The sequence below is a fragment of the Dasypus novemcinctus genome, chromosome 3 (genome assembly GCF_030445035.2).
Source record: "Dasypus novemcinctus isolate mDasNov1 chromosome 3, mDasNov1.1.hap2, whole genome shotgun sequence".
Classification (NCBI taxonomy): domain Eukaryota; kingdom Metazoa; phylum Chordata; class Mammalia; order Cingulata; family Dasypodidae; genus Dasypus; species Dasypus novemcinctus.
In genome coordinates this window covers 148,534,555-148,557,213 of record NC_080675.1, presented here as the reverse complement: position 1 = coordinate 148,557,213, position 22,659 = coordinate 148,534,555, and the positions used below count along the sequence as shown (strand labels likewise).

Here is a 22,659-nt window from a genome sequence, read left to right as displayed (position 1 = left end):
CCTCTACTAGGAACATATCCAGAAGAACTGAAAATTATGACATGAACAGACATTTGCAGTCCAATGTTCATAGTGGTATTATTCACTAGTGCCAACAGACAGAAATAACCCAAGTGTCCATCAGCCAATGAATGGATAAACAAAATGTATGTACATAAGATAGAATACTACGCTGCAGTAAGAAGAAATGAAATAGGGACACACATGATAACATGGATGAATCCTGAAGACATTATGCTAAGTGAAATAAGCTAGACAGAAAAGGACAAATATTGCATGGTTTCACTAATATGAACTAAATATGAAGAATAAATGCATGGACTTAAAACCTAGAGTATTAGCCATTAAGAGATAAGAGAGGGGCTGAGAGGAGTACTGATGCTTAATTTTTGTTGAAGTTTTAATTAACTTGACTGTATGGAAATGGACAGAGTTGATGGAAACACATTATAGTGAGGAGAACTTAAACAGCTGGTTTATAAATGGGATTGTGGCTGAAAAGATTAGTTTAGTGATGTAAATGCCAATTGAAAGGAAGCTAGAGAATAATATAGGGACTGAATTATACAATGAACAGAGAGATGGATGAGAATTGTGGTTAACAGTATAAATGTAAGAATGTCCTTCTGTGAACTAGATATATGGCCACTATAGCAGGGTGGTGGGATATGGAGAAGCATGGGAAAAATAAAATTAATGTAACCTATGAATTAAGTTAATAGCAATACTGTAATATTCTTGCATCAATGCCAAAGAGATACTGTGTAAGTAATAGGGGGTATGGAAAAATACGTCAAATGTATGCTATGGACCATAGTTAGCATAACAGTCTGATGATATTATCTCATAATCTATAACAAATGTTCCACAATGGTGTGGTGTGTTGGTGAAGGGATGTTGTATGGGAATTCAAAACCTGTGCACAATTGTTTTATAAGTTCAAAACTTCAGTACTGAACCACTTTTTAAGAACTTTATTTGGTCACTTTTTAAAAACTATATATTTTAAAAGTAGCATTGGAGTAGATTGGCAGAGCTCACTTCTCTTACAAAAATAGTGGAGGAAGGAAGCAGACTTGGCCCAGTGGTTAGGGCATCTGTCTACTACATGGGAGGTCTGCGGTTCAAACCCTGGGCCTCCTTGACCCGTGTGGAGCTGGCCCATGCGCAGTGCTGATGTGCGCAAGGAATGCCGTGCCACGCAGGGGTGTCCGCCCATGTAGGGGAGCCCCACATGTAAGGAGTGCACCCCGTAAGGAGAGTCGCCCAGCGTGAAAGAAAGTGTAGCCTGCCCAGGATTGGCGCCGCCCACACGGACAGGTGACACAAGATGATGCAACTAAAAGAGACATAGATTCCCGTGCTGCTGACAACGAGAAGCGGGCAAAAAAGAACACGCAGCAAATGGACACAGAGAACAGACAACTGAGGGGGTGTGGGGAAGGGGAGAGAAATAAATAAAAATAAATCTTTAAAAAAAAAAATAGTGGAGGAAGGCCAGAAGCTGTCTGAAGCAGCTGCTTTGGGGATCAGCAACAAGAGGAAGGTCACACATCACCCAGGAGAGAATGGGACAGAGAGTTGAGGCCAAAATAAAAACTGAGAGCTAGGGCAGGGAAAGGCATGCATATCCCACCCAAGAAGTGAACAGTGTCAGTAAAACCTGTGGCTACCAGCTGCTGACTGAGAGGGGAGTGGACATTTTCCTCTCTGGGAAAAGGGAGAGTATGGCAAAAGGCAGGGTGTGGTTTCTCTTCAGCAAGTTTAAACCTCAGGGCCCAGCTCTGAATCCCAGTTCCCACTAATCCAGGAACATCAGCCAGCGGAGGCTGGAAGAAACATTTCTGGGGAAAGGTTTGCCAAAGAACATCATCTGCAGGCAAGCAAGGATAGTGAAAGAAAAAAAAGCTTTTTGGAGTCTCTCCTTTCCCTATTCCCAGGGCCCCTTGCTTCTGGCCTGTGTCCCATTAGTTTCTCCCTGACCCTGTGTTGATGACTTAAACAGGGCAATTTTAAAGATGTAGAATAACTTGAACCAAAAATCAAAGAAAAGCCATGAAATGAAACCACTCAACAATAAAATCATAGGCAAGAGAGAGAAACTGACCATCAGAATAAATTTGCCAACACAATCAGATATCTAGTCATCGGGAAAAAATTACAAGTCATACAATGAAATGGGAAGATATGGCCCAGGCAAAGGAACAAAATAAAAATCCTGATAGGGACACAGGATTTGAAAGAACTAATCAATGATGTTCACACAAATCCCCTAAATCAATTCAAGTTGAAGGAAAATACGAATAAAGAGATAAAGGATATTAAGAAGACACTGGGTAAGCAAAGAGAAGAATTTTAAAGTATGCAAAGAAAAGTTAACAGGGCAATGGATATAGCTCAACTGACAGAGCATCCGCCTACCATATAGGAGGTCCAGGGTTCAAACCCAGGGCCTCTTGGCCTATGTGGTGAGCTGGCCCATGTGCAGTGCTGGCATGCACAAGAACTGCCATGCCACGCAGGGGTGTCCCCTGCATAGGGGAGTCCCACATGCAAGGAGTGTGCCCTGCAAGGACAGCTGCCCTGAGCAAAAAGTGCAGCCCACCCAGGAGTGGTGCCACACACACGGAGAGCTGACACAGCAAGATGACGCAACAAAAAAGAGACACAGATTCTCAGTGCTGCTGAGAATGCAAGCAGACACAGAAGAATACACAGAGAATGGACACAAGAAAGCAGACAAAGGGGGGGGAGAAATAAGTAAAAATAAAACAAATCTTTAGATAAGTGAGTTAGAAGACAGAGCATAGGAACTTGAAAAGATATTAGTAGAGACAGAGAAAAGAATGAAAACATTTTAAACAGGCTCTCAGGGAACTGAACATGAAATGCACAAGCATATGTGCTATGGGCATCCCATAAGGAAAAGAGAAGGAAAGGGGGCAGAAAGATTATTTCAGGAAATGATGGCTGAAAATTTCTCAACCCTTATGAAAGACATAAATATTAATATCTAGGAAGGATAACATACTCCAAATAGAATAAATCCAAATAGACCTACTCTGAGACACATACTATTCCCAATGGCAAATACCAGAGATAGAGAATTCTGAAAGCAGCAAGAGAAGAGCAATTGATCATCACATACAAGGGATACTCGATAAGACTAAATGCCAATTTCTCATCAGAAACCATGGAAGCTAGATGATATATGATATATTTACAATTCTGTTTTAGTTTGCCAAAGGGCTGCTGATGCAAAGTACCAGAAATGTGTTGGCTTTTAAAATGGGGATTTATTTGGGGTAAAAACTTACAGTTCCAAGGCCATGAAAAGTCCAACTCAAGGCAACATAAGAAGTGCTCTCTCACCCAACTCATCTGCCACATGTTGATGCAAAATGGTAGGTGATCTCTGCCTGATCTCTGCCTTCCCCTCCGAGCTGTACCATCTCCTGGAACTTAGCTGAGGGCAACGAGGCATAGGGCTTGTCTCTTACTGGGCCTCTTCTCTGACGCTTAGCTGCTCTGCTTTCTTCCCAATTTTAGCTGCAAGCTATCAGGCAAATGGCTCATTTCTCCCTAGGGCCTCAGCTGCTTGAGCCTCTCCTTTCAGTCACATGGCAGGATCAAAAATGGCAGAGTTCTCCTTTCTGGTGTGCCTCCATTTTTGGTTGTTTATTTTTTTAATCGGACAGAGCAAGATGGTGGAGACTCAACCTGAGTCACACCTCACTAAGGTAGTCCAATTGAAAACAGGTCTTACATCCACAGGAGTGGACCAGCCCACAAACATCATCTTTCTCTTTCTGGGATTCATAAAATAATCTAAAACTGCCAACCAAGAATTCTTTATTTGGCAAAACTGTCCTTCAAAAATGAGGATGAGTTTAAAGTTTTCACAGATAAAGAAAACTCATAATTTGTCACTAAGAGACTGGCCTTACAAGAAATACTAAGAGTTCTGCAGCCTGAAAGGAAAAGACAGGAGAGAGAAGCTTGGAGAAGAATGTGGAAATGAAGATTATTAGTAAGGGTAACTAAAAGGGTAAAAAGACATTTAATAGTAAGATATGATATAGGAAAGCTAAAGGATAAAATGGTCAAAATAAGTAACAACTTTACAGTAATAACACTGAATGCTAATGGATTGAATTCCCCAATCAAAAGACACAAACTTGAAGAATGGTTAAAAAAAATAAGAGCCATCTATATTTGATCTGTAAGAGACACACTTTAGTCTCAAGAACACAAATAGGCAGAAAGCGAAAGGTTGGAAAAGAAAAGAAAAGAAAAGAGAAAAAAGGCTGAGCTGGAAGAGCTATATAATATCAGAAAAAATACATTTTAAATGAAAAACTGTTATAAGAGACAAAGAAAGACATTACATACCAATAAAAGGGGCAATTCACAAAGAAGAATTTACAATCATTGATATTTATGCACCTAACCACGGTGGTCCAAAATCCATGAGGCAAACACTGGCAAAACTGAAGGAAGAAATAGATATCTCTATAAGAACAACTGGAAATGTCAATATACTACTCTCACCGCTAAGGAAACAGAGGGCTTTAATAATATGATAAAGAATTTAGACCATATATATATACATATATATATATATATATATATATATATATATATCACTGGATCACAAAACAGTAGGATATACATTCATTTCAAGGGCTCATGGGTCTTTCTCCAGGATAGATCTAATGTTGGTTCACATAACAGATCTCAATAAATTTTAAAAGACTAGAATTATGCAAAGCACCTTCTCTGATCATAATGGAATGAAGCCGTAAATCAGTAACAGGCAGCAATATCCAGCATCCTTTCTTAGTAAAAATACTTTGAAAGATAGGAATAAAAGGAAACTTTCTCAACATGATACAGGGTGTGTATGAAACACCCTCAGCCACCATTGTACTCAATGGTGAAAGGCTGAAAACTTTCCCTCTAAGATAGGGAACAAGACATGGATGCTCACTGTCATTACTGTTATTCAGCATTGTACCAGAAGTTCGAACCAGAGCAATTAGACAATAAAGAAATAAACGGAATCCAAACTGGAAAGGAAGAAGTAAAATTTTCACTATTTGCCAATGATCTTATATTTAGAAAACCATGAAAAATCAGCAATGAAAATACATAAGGTAATAAATGAACTCAGCAAAGTGGTAGGATACAAGATCAATACGCAAAAACCAGTAGTGTTCCTATAAACTAGACTATACACTAGAAATGAACAATTTTAGGAGGAATTCAGGAAACAAATTCCATTTACAATAGCAAGTAAAAGAATCAAATACCAAGGAATTAATTTAACCAGGGATGAAAAGGATCTGTCCTCAGAAGACTGCAAAACATTACTAAGAGAAATTAAAGATGACCTGAATAATTGGAAGGACATTTCCATGTTCATCAGTTAGAAGACTAAATATCATTAAGATGTCAATTCTACCCAAATTGACTTACAAATTCAACACAATCCTAATAAAAATTCCAACAGCCTACTTTGCAGAAACGGAAAAGTCAATTACCAAATTTATTTGGAAAGAAAAGAGACCTGAATAGGCAAAAAATCTTTAAAAAAGAAGAACAAAGATGATGGACTCATGCTTCCTGCTTTAAAGCATATTATAATGCTACATTGGTCAAGACAGCATAGTATTGACATAAAGACAGACATATAGATCACTGGAATTGAATTGAGAGTCAGAAATAGATCCTTACCTCTAGGGTCAATTGACTTTTGACAAGTCCACTAAGCCCACTCAAGTGGGACAGAACAGTTTCTTCAAAAAATGGTCCTGGGTAAACTGGATATCCATATGCAGAAGAATGATAGAGAACCCCTATCTCACACCTTATACAAAAATTAACTCAAAATAGATGAAAGAACTAAATATAAAAGTCAGAACCATAAAACTCCTAGAAGAAAACATAGAAAAAGTACCTTTAAGATCCTGTGGTAGGAGATGGGATTCTTCTACCTTATTCCCAAAGCAAAAGAAAGAAAAGAAAAAACAGATAAATGGGACCTTCTCACAATTAAATCCTTTTAAACTTCAAATGTCTTTGTCAAGAAGGTGAAAAGGCAGCCTACTCAATGGAAGAAAATATTTGGAAACCACATATCCAATAAGGAATATACATAGCCACGATATATAAAGAAATCCTACAACTCAACAAAAAGACAAATGACCCAATTAAAAATGGGCAAAAGAAATGAAGAGACATTTTTCCAAAGAAGAAAGAAATACAAGTGGCAAAAAAGCACATGAGAAGTCCAACATCACTAGCTTTTAGGGAAATGCAAATTAAGACTACAATGAGATATCATTTCACATCTATTTGAATGGCTCCTGTTAAAAAACCAGAAAACTACAAGTGCTGGAGAGGATGTGGAGAAATAGGAACACTTATTTACTGTTGGTGGGAGTGCAGAATCGTGCAACTATTGTGGAAGACCCTATGATGGTTCCTCAGGAATTAAATATAGAACTGCCATATGACCCAGCAATCCCACTCTTAGGTATATACTCAGAAGAACTGAAAATAGAGACATGAACAGACACTTGCACACTGATGTTCATAGCAGCTCTATTCACAATTGTCAAAAGATGGAAAAAACCCAAGTGTCCATCAATAGATAAATGGGTAAACAAAATTTGATACATTCATGAGATGGAATATTCCTCAGTTGTAAGACGAAATGAAGTTGTGATGAACAAGACAACGTGGATGAACCCTAATGATATTATGTTGAGTGAAACAAACCAGATAAAACAAAGACAAATACTGTATGATTTCACTAATATAAACTAACTATAATGAACAAAGTCATCAAGATAAGAACTAGAAGATTGGTCACCAGAAGATAGAATTAGGATAAAGAATGGAGTCAGGGGGGCGGACTTGGTCCAGTGGTTAGGGCATCCGTCTACCATATGGGAGGTCTGTGGTTCAAATCCTGGGCCTCCTTGACCCATGTGGAGCTGGCCCATGCGCAGTGCTGATACACACAAGGAGTGCCATGCCACGCAGGGGTGTCCCCCGTGTATGGGAGCCCCATGCACAAGGAGTGCGCCCCGTAAGGAGAGCCACCCAGTGTGAAAGAAAGTGCACCCTGCCCAGGAATGGCGCCGCACACACGGAGAGCTGACACAACAAGATGGCGCAACAGAAAGAAACACAGATTCTGGTGCCGCTGACAGCAACAGAAGCAGACAAAGAAGACAACGCAACAAATAGATACAGAGAACAAACAACTGGGGTGGGGTGGGGTGGCGTGGGGTGGGGTGGGGAGGAAGGGGAGAGAAATAAATAAATCTTTAAAAAGAAAAGAATGGAATCAGTGGCTTAATTTGTACAGAATTGGTAATAAGGTTGATTTTAAATCCTTGGAATTGGATAAAGGTGATGATAGCACATTACAGTGAAGGTAATTATCAGTGCCAATATGGGGAAATCTTGTGAAGGGAAAGTTTAGTGCTATATATCATTAATAGAAAAGTTAAAGGATCAGACATGAGACTATATAGCATAGCGAAACCTGTTATAGACAATGAACATGTTTAAAGTACAAATTTAAAAATGTTCTTCAATGAAGCAAAACAAGTATATATTAATATTACAATGGGAAGCGGACTTGGCCCAGTGGATAGGGCGTCCATCTACCACATGGGAGGTCCACAGTTCAAACCCCAGGCCTCCTTGACCCATGTGGACCTGGCCCATGTGCAGTGCTGATGTGCGCAAGGAGTGCCGTGCCACACAGGGGTGTCCCCTGCATAGTGGAGCCCCATGTGCAAGGAGTGCGCCCCATAAAGGAGAGCTGCCCAGTGCAAAAAAAAGTTCAGCCTATCCAAGAATGGTGCCACACACATGGAGAGCTGATGCACAAGATGATGCAACAAAAAGAAATGCAGATTCCTGTGCCACTAACAACAATAGAAGCAGACTAAAAAGAACCCGCAGCAAATGGACACAGAGTGCAGAACAACGGGGGGGCGGGGGGGGGGCGTTGGGGGAAGAAGGGGAGAGAAATAAATAAAAAATAAATCTTTAAAAAAAATTACAAGATGTTAATAATGGCATGGCATCTGAGTTAAAGAGCACCTACAACAAACTGTGGTCTGTAGTGAACATATTATATTAACATTGTTTCATCAATTGTAAAAAAAGAGAATTATCATAAGTGATAGAAACCAGACACAAAGTACTGCATGTTATTTGACTCTACTTATATAAAATGTAAATATGAATAAATTTATAGACTGGAACTAGATTAATGGATATATATGGCAGGAGATGGATAAAGGGATTAAAAGGTAACTGCTAAGGGGTGGGGAGGTTCTTTTTGGAGTAATGAAAATGCTCTAATATTATGATGATGAATGTACAAATTTGTGATTATACCAAAACCCACTGAATGGACACTTTGTATGGATTGTATGGTATATGAATCCATCACAAAAAAAATTGCTTAAAAAAAGAAAAGAACAGCTCTAATTCAAATAACTTAGCTGTGTGAATAAATTTGTTTTAAAGGTTTGTGCAAAATATTTCCTCAGAAAATTCTGATGTTGAGAATCTGATTTGGACAAATATTTTTAAAACTGGGTTAATATTGTTGTTTTGAAAATTCTAGAGTTACTTAAATAGGAATATAACATTTTATTTGATAAATAGTAAGTTTGAACTGGGCCTGAAAAGTAAAACAGCAAACAAAATAAAAGAAAAACTATGAACCCTATCATTTCAGGATGACTCATGTTTCCCAAAGAAACAAATAAAATGGCCTTAAAATCATTTAGCTTCTGGTTTCAAGCATAATTTTATTTAGGGGAAGATATTGCTGGATCAGAACTGAGATAAAAAGAGGCAGGTGGAAAAAGAGGCTAAACATCTTGGGAATTAATTTCCCCCATTTGGTTATCTTTAGAATCTTGATTTGAGACGTGGGTTTCTGCAGGTTCTCAGTAGAAGGGGGGTGCTGATAAAAGGTGTATCTTTATAGATTTACAATTATAAATATAATATGTTTTGAATTTTGGAGAAATATCTCAAAAGGAGTGATGAAATCCACTTTCTAAGAAAGATACTTAAGAAAAAGGAAATAGATGGTCAACCCACTGAAGGATAAGTGTGCTATTAATTAGGAGCTCCAGCATCAAGAGGGGAGAAGGCAAATAGGGCTGGGTAGGAAGGAAAGAAGCAGGGGGGAGGAGCTATTTAACACTTAAAGGTGACTGGGGGGAGGGTTGAGCAAGGGGCAGAGGTCTGTGTCCCAGAGAAGTCAGGCCTCCAGCCTCCACCCTAAAAGGAGCTCACAGTGCTCATCCTACATAGAGTCCAAGCTTAATTTTTTTTTTTACAGGGGGGGATCATTAAGGAAATCAGATGACATCTGGGGGAAAAAAAAGATGTGTGTGTTTGGAGGGAAAAGACAGTTATTAAAGAAAGCCAAAGACAGCCAAGCGAAGATTATAGGCTTTAGGGAGAATATGTTCAAAATGCCATCACAGAAAAGGGGAAGCCAGCTGAGCCCCAGCCCAAGGTAGATTTAGGAAGGAGCAAACTCTTACCAGCCTTCTTGCTATACCAATCCTTTGACAGGAATGACAAGAGAATGGCCTAGGGTGGGTCTGCATGGTGCTTTCTGGCAGTGGTGCCCCTGGCTTGAATGCAGGTGCTGAACAAGCTTACTCGAAACCTACGGTATCACTAGACGTCAAGCATAGGCTTTAATTTGAAGCATTAAGTTCCTATGGACCTCAAAAGAGATGGTAATCAAAGATCTGTTAAGTTTAAGAGATATTAGGGGAAACGGACTTTGGCCCAGTGGTTAGGGCGTCCGTCTACCATATGGGAGGTCCGCGGTTCAAACCCCGGGCCTCCTCAACCCGTGTGGAGCTGGCCATGCGCAGTGCTGATGCGCGCAAGGAGTGCCGTGCCACGCAGGGGTGTCCCCCGCGTGGGGGAGCCCCACGCGCAAGGGGTGCGCCCGTGAGGAAAGCCGCCCAGCGGGAAAAGAGAGAGCAGCCTGCCCAGGAATGGCGCCGCCCACACTTCCCGTGCAGCTGACGACAACAGAAGCGGACAAAGAAACAAGACACAGCAAATAGACACCAAGAAAAGACAACCAGGGGAGGGGGGGAAATTAAATAAATAAAATAAATCTTAAAAAAAAAAAAAAAAGAGATATTAGGTTTAAACAGGTACCCAGTCCAAGCAGAAAGTCCAAAGACTTGTTGACCTGTTTTGATTTCCACAAAAACATATCATACACTTAGAGCTGTTACTGGTTCCTATCCATCAATTTCCTTGGGGAAAAAAATGACTTTATTTTTGGATGGGGATGTGTGGTGATTGTACAGTTTCCACAAAATTTGAGAGTATGAATACAGCACATTTTAATATATGACAGCAAGTGGATTCTTGTACTAAAGTGGAAGTACCTAAAACTTTATATGACTGTCCTTTTATGAGAAAAATTCTGAAAACTCATACTGGTATAGGGAGAGGTGTATACTACTAATATAAAATTGCAATTGAAATGCTATCAATCAAATGTGTTTGTTCCTACATATTGGTTCTTGTGGAACCTGAATACTACTGTGAACATATAGTAGGAACTTAATGAAAAGTGTTCTTAATTTAAGGGATAAAATGTTTTCAAAATGTATATTTTTATCAAACATACACATGTCTATAGTTGTGGAAATCAAATGGTACTACAATAAAGCTTAATTTAACAAGAACTGAGTATTATTTAAATGTATTATATTATCAGAACCAAAAAAGAAAAGCTGGGTAGTAGATGTGGCTCAGGTGGTTGAGCACCTGCTTCCCACATGGGAAGTCTCCAGTTCAGTTCCCAGTGTCTCCTATAAGAAACAATAAAACAAACAACAAGCAAACAAACAAAAAAACCCAACTCTGGGGAGCTGATGTGGCTCAGTGATTAAGCACTGGCTTTCCACATATGAGGTCCTGGGTTCAATCCCCATTCCTGGTACCTTAAGGGAAAAAAAAAGCCATCTTGATGCAGAAAAAACATTTGACAAAATCCAGTACCCTCAAAAACTCTCAGAAAACTAAGAATAGAATGGAAATTCATGAACATGATAATGGGAATTTATGAAAAACCCACAGCTAACCATCATACTCAGTGGTGAAAGACTGAAAAATTTCCCCTAAGCCACTATCTGGAACAAAACAAAGTGCCGACTTTCACCACTGTTATTTAACACTGTGTTTGAAGTTCTAGCCAAAGTAATTATTCAAGAAAAAAATAAAGAAAAAGCACCCAAATTGGAAAGGAAGAAGTAAAACTATCTCCATTCAAGATGACGTGATCCTATATATAAATTATGCCACAGGATCTACAAGAAAGTTCACAGAGCTAATAAATGAATTTAGCAAGTTGCAGGGTACAAAATCAACATGGAAAAAATCTATACACCAGCAATGAAGAATTCAAAAAGGAAATTAAGAAAATAACTCCAATCTAAATGAATAAAATCCCTAGGAATAAAATTAACCAAGGATGTAGAAGATTTATACATGGAAAACTACAAAATATTACAGAAAGAAATTAATGAAGACCCAAATAAGTGGAAAGACATTCCATATTCATGGATTGGAAGAATTATTGTTAAGATTTCAATACACCCAAAGAAATCTACAGATTGAAGGCAATACTTATCAAAATTCCTATAGCATTTTTTGAAGAAATGGAAAAACTCGCCCTCAAATTCATACAGAACTGAAAGGTGCCCCAAATAGGAAAAACAAATGGGAGGACTCACACTTCCTGATTTCAAAACTTACTATAAAGTTACAGTAATCAAACAGACCAATGGAATAGATTTGAGAGTTCAGACATAAACCCATACATCTATGGCCAACTGATTTTCCATGAGGGTATTAAGTCCATTCAATGAGTGAAAGAAATAATGTTTTTAGAAAAACTGGATTTCTACATGCAAAAGAATGAAGTTTGACTCTTCAGATCATATAAGAAAATTAATACAAAAAGGATTAATGATCTAACATAAGAGTTAAAACCAAAAATTCTTAGAAGAAAACATAGGGGTAAATACTTGTGACCTTGGATTTGACAATGGATTCTTATATATGACTCCAAAAGCACAAACAAGAAAAAATAGATACATGAGATTTTATTGAAATTAAAAACTTTTGTGTAAGAAAATGAAAAGAAAACCTACAGAATGTAAGAAAATACTTACAAATCATAAAATGGTTTAATATCTGGTAAGGGTTTAATATCCAGAATATATAGAAAACTTACAACTCAATAACAAAATATAATCAACCCAATTTTAAAATGGAAAAAGGACTTGAATAGATATTTTTCCAAAGAAGATATTTAAATGGCCAAAATCTCATAAAAAGATGTTCAAAATTAGTCAGTAGGGATTGTTTTTTAGTTCACAATTTCTGTAATAAAAATATATATTTTAAAAGTCTTAAAACAGTGCTCTTAATATGGTTTAGACATATTTCTCAAGTATTTCCAGAATGAAATTACGAGATATAGATGGAAAGGTGCAATTAATGTGACAGATCCCATAGCATTCAAGATGCCTCCAAATGTTTGATATCATCTGTTAGAAAAAATTAATCAGTATATCTCAATATTAAAAATGCATGAAAGCACATTTAATTTTAAGAAAAATAAACTTAAGATTGAAACATTAAAAAAATCAGTTACTAGGGAAATGCAAATAAAAACTATGAGATACCACTTAACACCCATTAGGAAGACTATTAGAAAAAAAAAAGTATTGACAAGGATGTGGAGAAATTAGAATCTTTGTGCACCACACTGATGGAAGTGGAAAATGATGTGGCCACTGTGAAAACCAGTTTGGTGGTTCCTGAAAAAGTTAAACATAGAACCACCACATGACTCAGCAATTCCACTCCTGGATTCATACTCAAAGAGAATGAAAACAGGGATTCAAACAGATATTTGTACACTACTAAAATTCATAACATTCACAATGGCCAAATGTGGAAAAAACCCAAGTGTCCATCAACAGACAAATACATAAACAAAATGTGGTATATACACAGAATGGAATATTATTCAGCCATAAAAAAGAGTTACATTCTGCTACATGCTACAATATGGATGAACCTCAAAAACCTGCTAAGTGAAAGAAGCCAGACACAAAAAATTAAAATATTGGCTGGTTCCATTCATATGAAATATCTAGAATAAGGAAATTTAGAGGCTGAAAGTAGATTAGACATCAGTAGGTGTTGGGGCCGTAGGAAAATGAGTTATTGCTTATAGGATATGGATGGGGTGATGCTGGACAACACTGTGAATATAATTAATGGCACTGAATTGTACATTTAAAAGTTAAATGTCAAATTTCTTTATATGTATTTTACCACAACAAAATTTCAGAAACATTTAAATTAATTCAATGGTTTCAGAAGTAAATTCCCTAAGCCCTAATAGTACATCCTGTAATACAGTATTTGTTTTTTCATTCTAGGTTGCTTTAAGAAGAAAGACTACACAAATACAGTAATAATACTAATATTAAATAATAATAAAAATACTTTATAATTAATCATAGACTTAAATGTAGGAGCTAATACTATAAAACTTCCAGAAGAAAATATAGAAAAAATATCTTTTCAATCTTAAAGTAGACAGATTTCTTAAACAGAACACAAAAAAAATGAACCATAAAGGAAAAAAATTGGATTTCATCAAAGTTTTTAACTTCAGCCCTTCAAATGACATTGTTAAGAAATGAAAAAGCAAGCCACTTGCAGGAGAATATTTCTGATCAAAAAGCTGTAACTAGAATAAAGAACTTTTACAAATCGATAATAAGAAAACAAACTCCTCAATTAAAAAGATAAAAAAATAGGAATAGACAGCTCACCAACAAGATGTAAAAATGGCAAATAAATACATGAAAAGATTTTCAACATCTCTAGTCATTAAGATAATGCAAATTAAAGCCACCGTGAGATAACACTACACACCCACTAAATAGTTAAAACTAAAAATACAGACATTACCAAGTGAGATGTAGAACTGGAACACTCATACACTGTTGGTGGGAATACAATATTGGGAAACAGTTTTTCAATTTGACCCAAGAATTTCACTCTGGAATATTTATCTAAGAAAAATGAAAACATGGCCACACGGAGGCTCATACATAAATGTTTATAGTAGCTTTATTCATAATAGCCCCAAACTGGAAACAACCAAAATGTTCTTCAAAAGTTGAATGGATAAACAAATTGGGTTTATCCATATAATGTAATACTAATCAGCAATGAAAAGGAATAGACTACTGATATACAGAACAGTATGACTGAATCTCAAAAGTATTATGCTAAGTGGGAGAAGGCGGACACAAAAGACTAAATATTGTTATCTTCAATTACAAGAAATCCTAGAAAAGGCAAAAACTGTAGTAACAGAAAGGTGTGCATGGTTGCTAGGTGTTGAGGGTGGGTAGAAGAGACTGACTGCAAAGGGGTGCAAGGGAACATTTGAGGTTAATGGAAATGTTCTATATCATGATTGTGGTGGTGGTTACACAACTACATACATTTGTCAAAACACATCAAATTGAACACTTAATTTAGTGAATTTTATTTTATGTAAATTATACCTCAATAAAAGTGATTTTTAAAAATAAAATAAAAGGCAGTGTAGCAGTTTGATATGGTTATGAATTCCAAAAACAGATATTGGATTATGTTTGTAAACTGGTCTGTACCTGGGCATGATTAAGTTATGATAAGGACTTTGATAGAGCCACCTCATTAGGGCGTGGGGTGGGGACTCACAGATAAAAGGCATGGCAAAGGACAGAGTTGAGGGGTTTTGGTGTTGGGGATTTGATATTAGAGTTTGATGCTGTAGCCTTAAGCTGGAGCTCTGGGAAGTAAGCTCACAGAGGAAACAGATGCAAGCCTCAGAAAGAGAGGAACGCTGAGCCCAGAAAGAAGCAAGACCTGGAAGAAAAGAACCCAGGAAGCCTGAACCCTGGCAGACGTCGGCAGCCATCTTGCTCCAATACGTGAAAACAGACTGATGAGGGAAGTAACTTATGCTTTTTGCCTGGTATCTGTAAGCTCCTACCCCAAATAAATACCCTTTATAAAAACCAACCCATTTCTGGTATTTTGCATCAGCACCCCTTTGGCTGACTAATACAGGCAGAATAGGTTTTTAAATACTACACAATATCTAAGCTATATATATATGTATATATGTGTGTGTGTGTGTGTGTATATATATATATTTATATATGCAACATTCTCCAAATTGTATTTACCCTTATATTTCTCAGTAGTGGTATATGTGTCTTGGAATTTCATAAACTTGATATTGCAACTGCAGTGCAAAATTCATTCCACGTATGATTCAAAACCTATCTACCAGCTTGTAACATACATTAACCACTGGTATAAACAGATAGTGCAGAGACACAAAAGTACATGAGGAAGCTAAACAGCATCAATATCACCATTCAGCAAAGAAAGGGTATCCCTCAGTACTCAGCAATAGGAGCTGAAGAAGAAACCTCATCTCTTGCAACTGATGCAGGCCATGACAGAGGTAGATAAAACAAAATGGTATAAATTGTGCTACAGTTTTAAGAATCATAAGGAACACAAAAATGATTTTTCAGGTCACCTCAGATTCAATGATAAGGTGATCCCATTTAAGTGGAAACATGAATCTTTACAATGTACACATGTGGGACCCTGCCATCATATTATGATAGAACACGTCAAGGGATTCACAAAAAAATTAATGACTTTTCAATATATATTGTTTATTGCTGTTTCTCCACTAATGACATTCCACGAAGACAGATTTTTATCTTTGTTGGTTACTTCAATATCCCTAAGGCCTTGAACACTGCCTAGCATATAGTAATTGCTCAATAAATATCTGCTAAATTACTAAATTATGTCTATGTAGATATTAGCCATAACTAGATGATGTAATTCATAGCTAAATGATGTAATAACCTTCCATTACATTTCCTTTCTTATATAATTTGTCTTGTTTCTTAATTCATTTTGTTTCTATGTATCAATTCAAACATAAAATTCCGAACAAGGTGATCCTTATTTTCTCCTTTATAAAATTTTTTATTCAAAAATTTCCTATTTTTTATATATATATATATTCAGAATAAAGAATAAATGCATTTTTATAAAATAAGAGTTTTATGGAGGGTTATATCAATTAATAATAGCACACTTCAAGTTTTCCTCAAATATATCCCTTTGCATATGCTGTTTTTGCTCCACAGTGTGGAAAACCATTCATACACTTCTCTATAAATCTAGGCTATCTTCAAGCCAATCTCCCCAATTAAGAATCCTTTATAACATTAGTTAATCCCAATCCCTTGATCCACACTCTCAAAAAAACCATAAACTCCTTTAGGGGAAGCATAATCAGTATGTTTTTGTGTTTCCACTGTTAAAGCACATTTGATAAATGCTTACTTTGCTGAACTTGATGAATTTCAATAAGGCTGAAGAAGCTTGAGGATAAAAAAATTAATGTAAAGCTACAGAGATAAATATATTTACATATTAAAATAAAGGCATAAAACCTACCAGTAGTGTCTGTCCTTGGGAAATGAAGAAATGACCTGATATGACTATGGTGAGAACAAGATAGCCTGATTCTTCACTGGAATCAAAAACCTTGAAAAAAGAGAGAGAGAGAAATATATACAAGACAATACATTTCTGCAATACTGATAAACTTATAACACCAATAACCAAAATACTTTCTCACACTGACCATCTTAACTTGAATGTTTCCTTTCATTCCATTTAATATGTAATTATTCCCTGATAGCTTTAACTTTCTCCTACAAAGATATTACAGGCAGACTTTTTTAAAATATAATTTAAGCTAAATTTATGAAACAAAAAGAATACTGGATTAAGAATCAGAGAATGTAGGTTCTGATCCAACCACTCTATTTACATTTTAAGAACATTTTTATTAGAGAAGTTGTGGGTTTATAGACCAATTATGCATAAAACAGAGTATTCCCATATACCAACCCACCACCAACACCCTGCATTGGTGTGACACATTTGTTACAAATGATGATAGCACTTTTTGTAATTGTACTAATTTTTAGTATAATTTTTAGTTACCTTTACTGCAATTAATGGAAAATAATTAAAATAGAACTATTAACTATCATCTATAGTTTACATAAGGTGCAATTTTTTCCATATACCACATTATTAACACCTTATATTAGTGTCGTATATTTGTTATAATTCATTAAATATAATTAATTATACTATAAACTATAGTCCATTGTCTACAATAGGGCTCACTGCACGGTCATATGCTTTATCTTTTATTCTAGTAACATGTACAACCCAAAATTTCCTTTTAACCAAATTCACTTATATAATTCAGTGCTGTTAATTATACTCACAATAATGTGCTACCATCAGCACCATCAGCCTCCAAACTTTTACACTGAACCTAAGTAGAAATTCTGAACAAATTAAGCATCAACTCTATAACTCTAACCCCAAACTACCCCTTGGTAAACTATATTCTAAATTCTAACTATGAGTTTGCTTATTATAATTAATTCATACCAGCGAGATCATACAGTATTTGTCCATTTGTATTTGGCTTATTTCACACAATATGTCTTCAAGACTCATCTAGGTTGTTACATGAATGAGAACTTTACTTCTTTTTAATGTTGAAAAATATTTCATTGTATGCATACACATATTTTGTTTATCCATTCATCGGTTGATGGACACTTGTATTGCTTCTACCTTTTGGCAATTGTGAATGCTGCTGCTATGAACATGGTGTGCACTGCATATATGTGTTCTAGTCCATGCTTTCAATTTTGGTGGGCATATATCTAGCCGTGGGATTGCTGGGTCATATGCTAACTCTATACTTAGCTTACTGAGGAACCGCCAAATTGTCTTCCACAGTGGCTGCACCATTTCACATTCCCCCCAACAATGAATGAGTGTTCCTATTTCTCCACATCCTCTCCAACACATGTAGTTTTCTGTTTTTTTAAATGTGGCCATTTCAGTGGGTATGAAATGGTATCTCATTGTGGTTTTGATTTGAATTAATGAAGTTAAGCATATTTCCATGTGCTTCTCAGCCATTTGTAAATATCCTTTAAAGAAATGTATATTCAAGTCTTTGCCTATTTTTAAAATGAGTTTTTTGGCTTTTTATTTTTGAATTGTGGGATTTTCTTATATATTTTTGATATTAAACCTTTATTTAATATGTGATTTCCAACTATTTTCTAGCATTGAATTTCATGATTAAGTCCTTTGCATGAAACTTGTTTTTTTTTTTTTAATTTTTGTGAAGATCCATTTTTCTATTTTTTCTTATGTTGCTTGTGCTTTTGGGGTAAAGTCTAAGAAACCATTGCCTAACACAAGATTCTAATGATGCTTTCCTACATTTTCATCTATGAGTTTTATAATCTTGGCTCTTCTATCTAGGTCTTTGATCCCTTTTGAGTTAATATTTGTACATGGTGTAGGATAGTGGTCCCCTTTAATTCTTTTGCATATTGATATCCAATTCTCCAACCACCATTGAAGAGAGTATTTTCTTTCAATCAACTGGACTTGGCAGCCTTGTCCAAAATCAACTGGCCATAGATGTGGTCAATTTCTGAACTCTCAATTCATTTCATTTGTCAATATTGTCTGTTTTTGTGCAGTACCATGCTGTTTTGATTACTGTGGCTCTGTAGTAGGTTTTAGAATTTGGAACTGTGAGACCTCTAACTTCACTTTTCTTTTTCAAGATGTTGTTGGCTATTCAGGGCTCCTTAAACTTCCAAATAGATGTGATAATTGGCTTTTCCATTTCTGCATAGAAGAGTATTGAAATTTTTATTAGAATTGCATTGAATCTGTAAATTATTTTGAGTAGAATTGACAACATAATTATATTTAGTATTCCAATCCATGAACATGGAATGCTCTTCCATTTATTTAGGTCTTCTTTGATTTCTTTCAGCAATGTTTTGTAGTTTTCTATGTACAAGTCCTTTATAGCTTTGGTTAAATTTATTCCTTGATATTTAATTCTTTCAGTTGCTATTGTATATGGAATTTTTTTTCTTGATTTCCTCATCAGATTGGTCATTGCCAGTACAGAAAAACACTACTGATTTTTGTGTTCATCTTCTATCCACCACTTTGATGAATTTGTTTATTAGCTAGTAGCTTTATCACAGATATTTTGGAACTTTCTATATATAGGATCCTGTCATTTGCAAATGGGGAAAGTTTACAAATCCCAAGAAGGAAAAGATTATACTTGTAAACTAATCTATTCCTCTGAGTCTGATACCTTTGATTGCATTGAATTCAGTTGAGGGGCCTTTGATTACTTGATAAGATCTAAAGGGCTTTTGATTGGACTAAGCCAGTGAGGTGTGACTCAGATTAAGTCTCTGACCCTTTACTGAGTCTGATATAAATGGACACACAGAGAGACAGTCACAGGGAAAGGGAGCTGCCTGTTTGATTCTGCCATACGAGAGAGAGAGAGGACTTCAGGAAAACAGAAGCCCCTGAGAGGCTCAAAGAGCTAAGGCCCATAAAGAAAGAAGCCCTATGCCTAATTGTTTACAGCTGAGCTCTAAGAAATAGTAGATACTAAAGGGGAAGGCAGAGACCTCAGCAAAATCGGCAGCCATTTTTCTTCACCACATGGCAACAACACCAAGATCAATAGTGGCTAATTTTGGTGAGAAAGACTCTCTGCTGATGCCTCAATTTGAATACTTCATGGCCTTGGAACTGTAAGCTTTTACCACAAATAAATCCCCACTATAAAAGCCAAAAGACGTCTCATATTTTGCATCAGTAGCCCTTTAGCAAACTAAAACACCTTTGAATTTGAATCCTTCTATTACATTTTCTTCCCTGGCTGCTTTGGCTAGAACTTGCATTATAATGCTAAATAACAGTGATGACAGTGGGCTTCCTTGTGCTATTCCAGGTCTTTGAGAGAAAGCTTCCAGTTATTCACCACTGAGTATGATGTTAGCTGTGGGTTTTTCATATATGCCCTTTATCACACTAAAGAAGGTTTCCTTCTATTCCTGTTTTTCTAAATGTCTTTATCAAGAAAGGATGCTGACTTTTGTCAAATGCCTTTTCTGCATTAAAGGAGATGATCATGAAGTGTTTTCCTTTCATTTTGTTGCGTAGTATATTACAATAATTGATTTTCTTATGTTAAACCAACCTTGCCCACCTGGGATAAATCCCACTTGATCATGATATATATTCTTTTATGTGTGCTGTTGGATTCAATTTGCAAGTATTTGTTGAGGATTTTTGCATCTATATCCTTAAGAGAAATTAGTCTATAATTTTATTTTCTTGTAGTATTTTATCTAACTTTGGGATTAGAGTGCTGTTGGCCTTGTAGTATGAGTTAGGTAATGTTCCTTTTTCAATTTTTTGGAAGAGTTTGAGCAGGATTGGTATTACCTATTCTTGGAATGATTGGTAGAATTCACTTGTGAAGCCATCTGGTCCTGGGCTTTACTTTATTGGGAGCTTTTTGATGACTGACTTAATCTCTTTACATGTACGTGGTCTTTGAGGTCTTTTATTTCTTCTAGAGTCAGTGAAAGTTGTTTAAATATTTCTAGGAACTTATCCATTTCATCTAGGTAGTCTAATTTTTTGGCATACAGTTGTTCTAATTTTCCTCTTGTGATCCTTTTTATTTTTGTGGCGTCAGTAATAATCATCCAACTCTCATTTCTGATTTTATTCTTGGCATCTTCTATCTTTTTTTTATTTGGCAGTCAAACTAAGGGTTTGCCAATTTATTGATCTTTCCAAAGAACCAACTTTTGGTTTTAATTTTCTCTATTGTTTTTTATTCTCAATTTCATTTATTTTTGCTCTAATCTTTGATATTTCTTTCCTTCTGCTTCCTTTTGAATTAATTTGCTCTTCTCTTTCTAGTTCCTCTAAATGTGCAGTTAGAACTTTGATTTTAGCACTTTCTACTTTTTATAATGTAAACATTTAGATACTCTCATCACTGCCTTCACTGTATCCCATAACTTTTACTGTGTTATGCTCTCATTTTTGTCTCAAGATATTTATGGAATTACTTTGCACTTTATTCTTTAATCCACTGATTGTTTAATATTGTTTTATTAAGCTTCATATATATGTGGATTTTCCAGTTCTCCACCTGCTACTGATTTCCAGTTTCATTCCATTATGGTCAGAGGCGATGCTTTATATAATTTGAATCTTTTAAAATTATTGTTACTTGTGTGTTGAGCCAACATGTGGTCTAACCTGGAGAATAATCCATATGCACTATAGAAGAATGTATACCCTGCTGTTTTGGGGTGCAATGTTTTCTGTATGTCTGTTAGACCTGCTTCATTTATCATATTATTCAAGTTCTCCATTTACTTATTGATTTTAGGCTTGAACGGTCTATTGATGAAAGTGGAATACTGATGTCTTCAACTCTTATTGTGTCTTTCTCCCTTCAGTTTTGCCAGTTTTTGTCTTATGTATTTTGGGGCATGGTAGTTAGGTACATAAATATTTATGATTGTTGTTGATATAGGAGGAGTGGGGGAGTGGGGAGTGTGGGTATATGGGAACCTCTTATCTTTTTTAATGTAACATTTTGTGTGATCTATGTATCTTTAAGATAATAAAAATATTTATGATTGTTATTTATTCCTGGTGGACTGTTCCTTTTATTAATCAATAGTGTCCTCCTATGTCTCTTATAAGAGCTTTTAGAGTGTATTTTGTCCAATATTAGTATAGCAATCCCAGCTCTTTTTGGGTAGCTATTCGCATGAAATATCTTTTTCCAACCTTTCACATTGAACCTTTTAGTGTCTTTAGGTCTAAGGTGAGCCTCTTCTAACAACATATAGTTGGATATCATTTTTTATCCATTTTGCCAATCTGTGTCTTGATTAGGGAATTTAACTCATTAACAGTCAGTGTTATTACTGCAATGACAGTATTTTATATGTCATATTTTTTACCTCTTTTCCCTTATTGCAATCTCTTTTTCTGTATAGTTGATCTTTTGTGATGCATCTGATTGGTCCTTTCCTCATCTGTTTTTGTATATTTTTAAAATACTTGCTCTGTAGTTACCCTGGAGTTTATATGACACAATCTATACCTATAACTTACTAATTTGAAAAGATACCAATTTAGCATCCATAACATACATGTTCTCTGCTCCTATATCCCTGTTTCCCCTCTTTATGTTGTTTTTGTCATATTTTACCACTTATATTTTGCATATCCATTATCAAGAAATATGATTTTTTCCTGTTCAACTGTATTCTGACTCATAAAGGAATTAAAGAGTAGATTTGTACTATGAGGATACAATACCATTGGGTTTTGCTTTTACCTGTTTACTCTCACTGATAATCTTCATTTCTTCACATTACTCCAAGTCACTCTCTCCTGTCTTTTAATTTCAATCTGCAGAACTCCCTTTAGAATTATCTTATAGGGTAGGTATCTTTTTGACAGAACTCTCCTTCTGTTTATCTTGTGAAT

The 22,659-nt window shown here is 35.9% G+C and overlaps 1 protein-coding gene across 1 annotated transcript in view; it reads right to left on the bottom strand.

Moving 5' to 3' along the window:
- REC114 (REC114 meiotic recombination protein) overlaps window positions 1-22,659 on the bottom strand; it is a 209,297-nt gene that overhangs the window by 150,247 nt on the left and 36,391 nt on the right. The window contains exon 2 of the mRNA XM_004476641.3: window positions 16,657-16,746. Coding sequence (XP_004476698.1) covers window positions 16,657-16,746 — 90 coding nt within the window. The remainder of the gene's footprint in view (window positions 1-16,656; window positions 16,747-22,659) is intronic.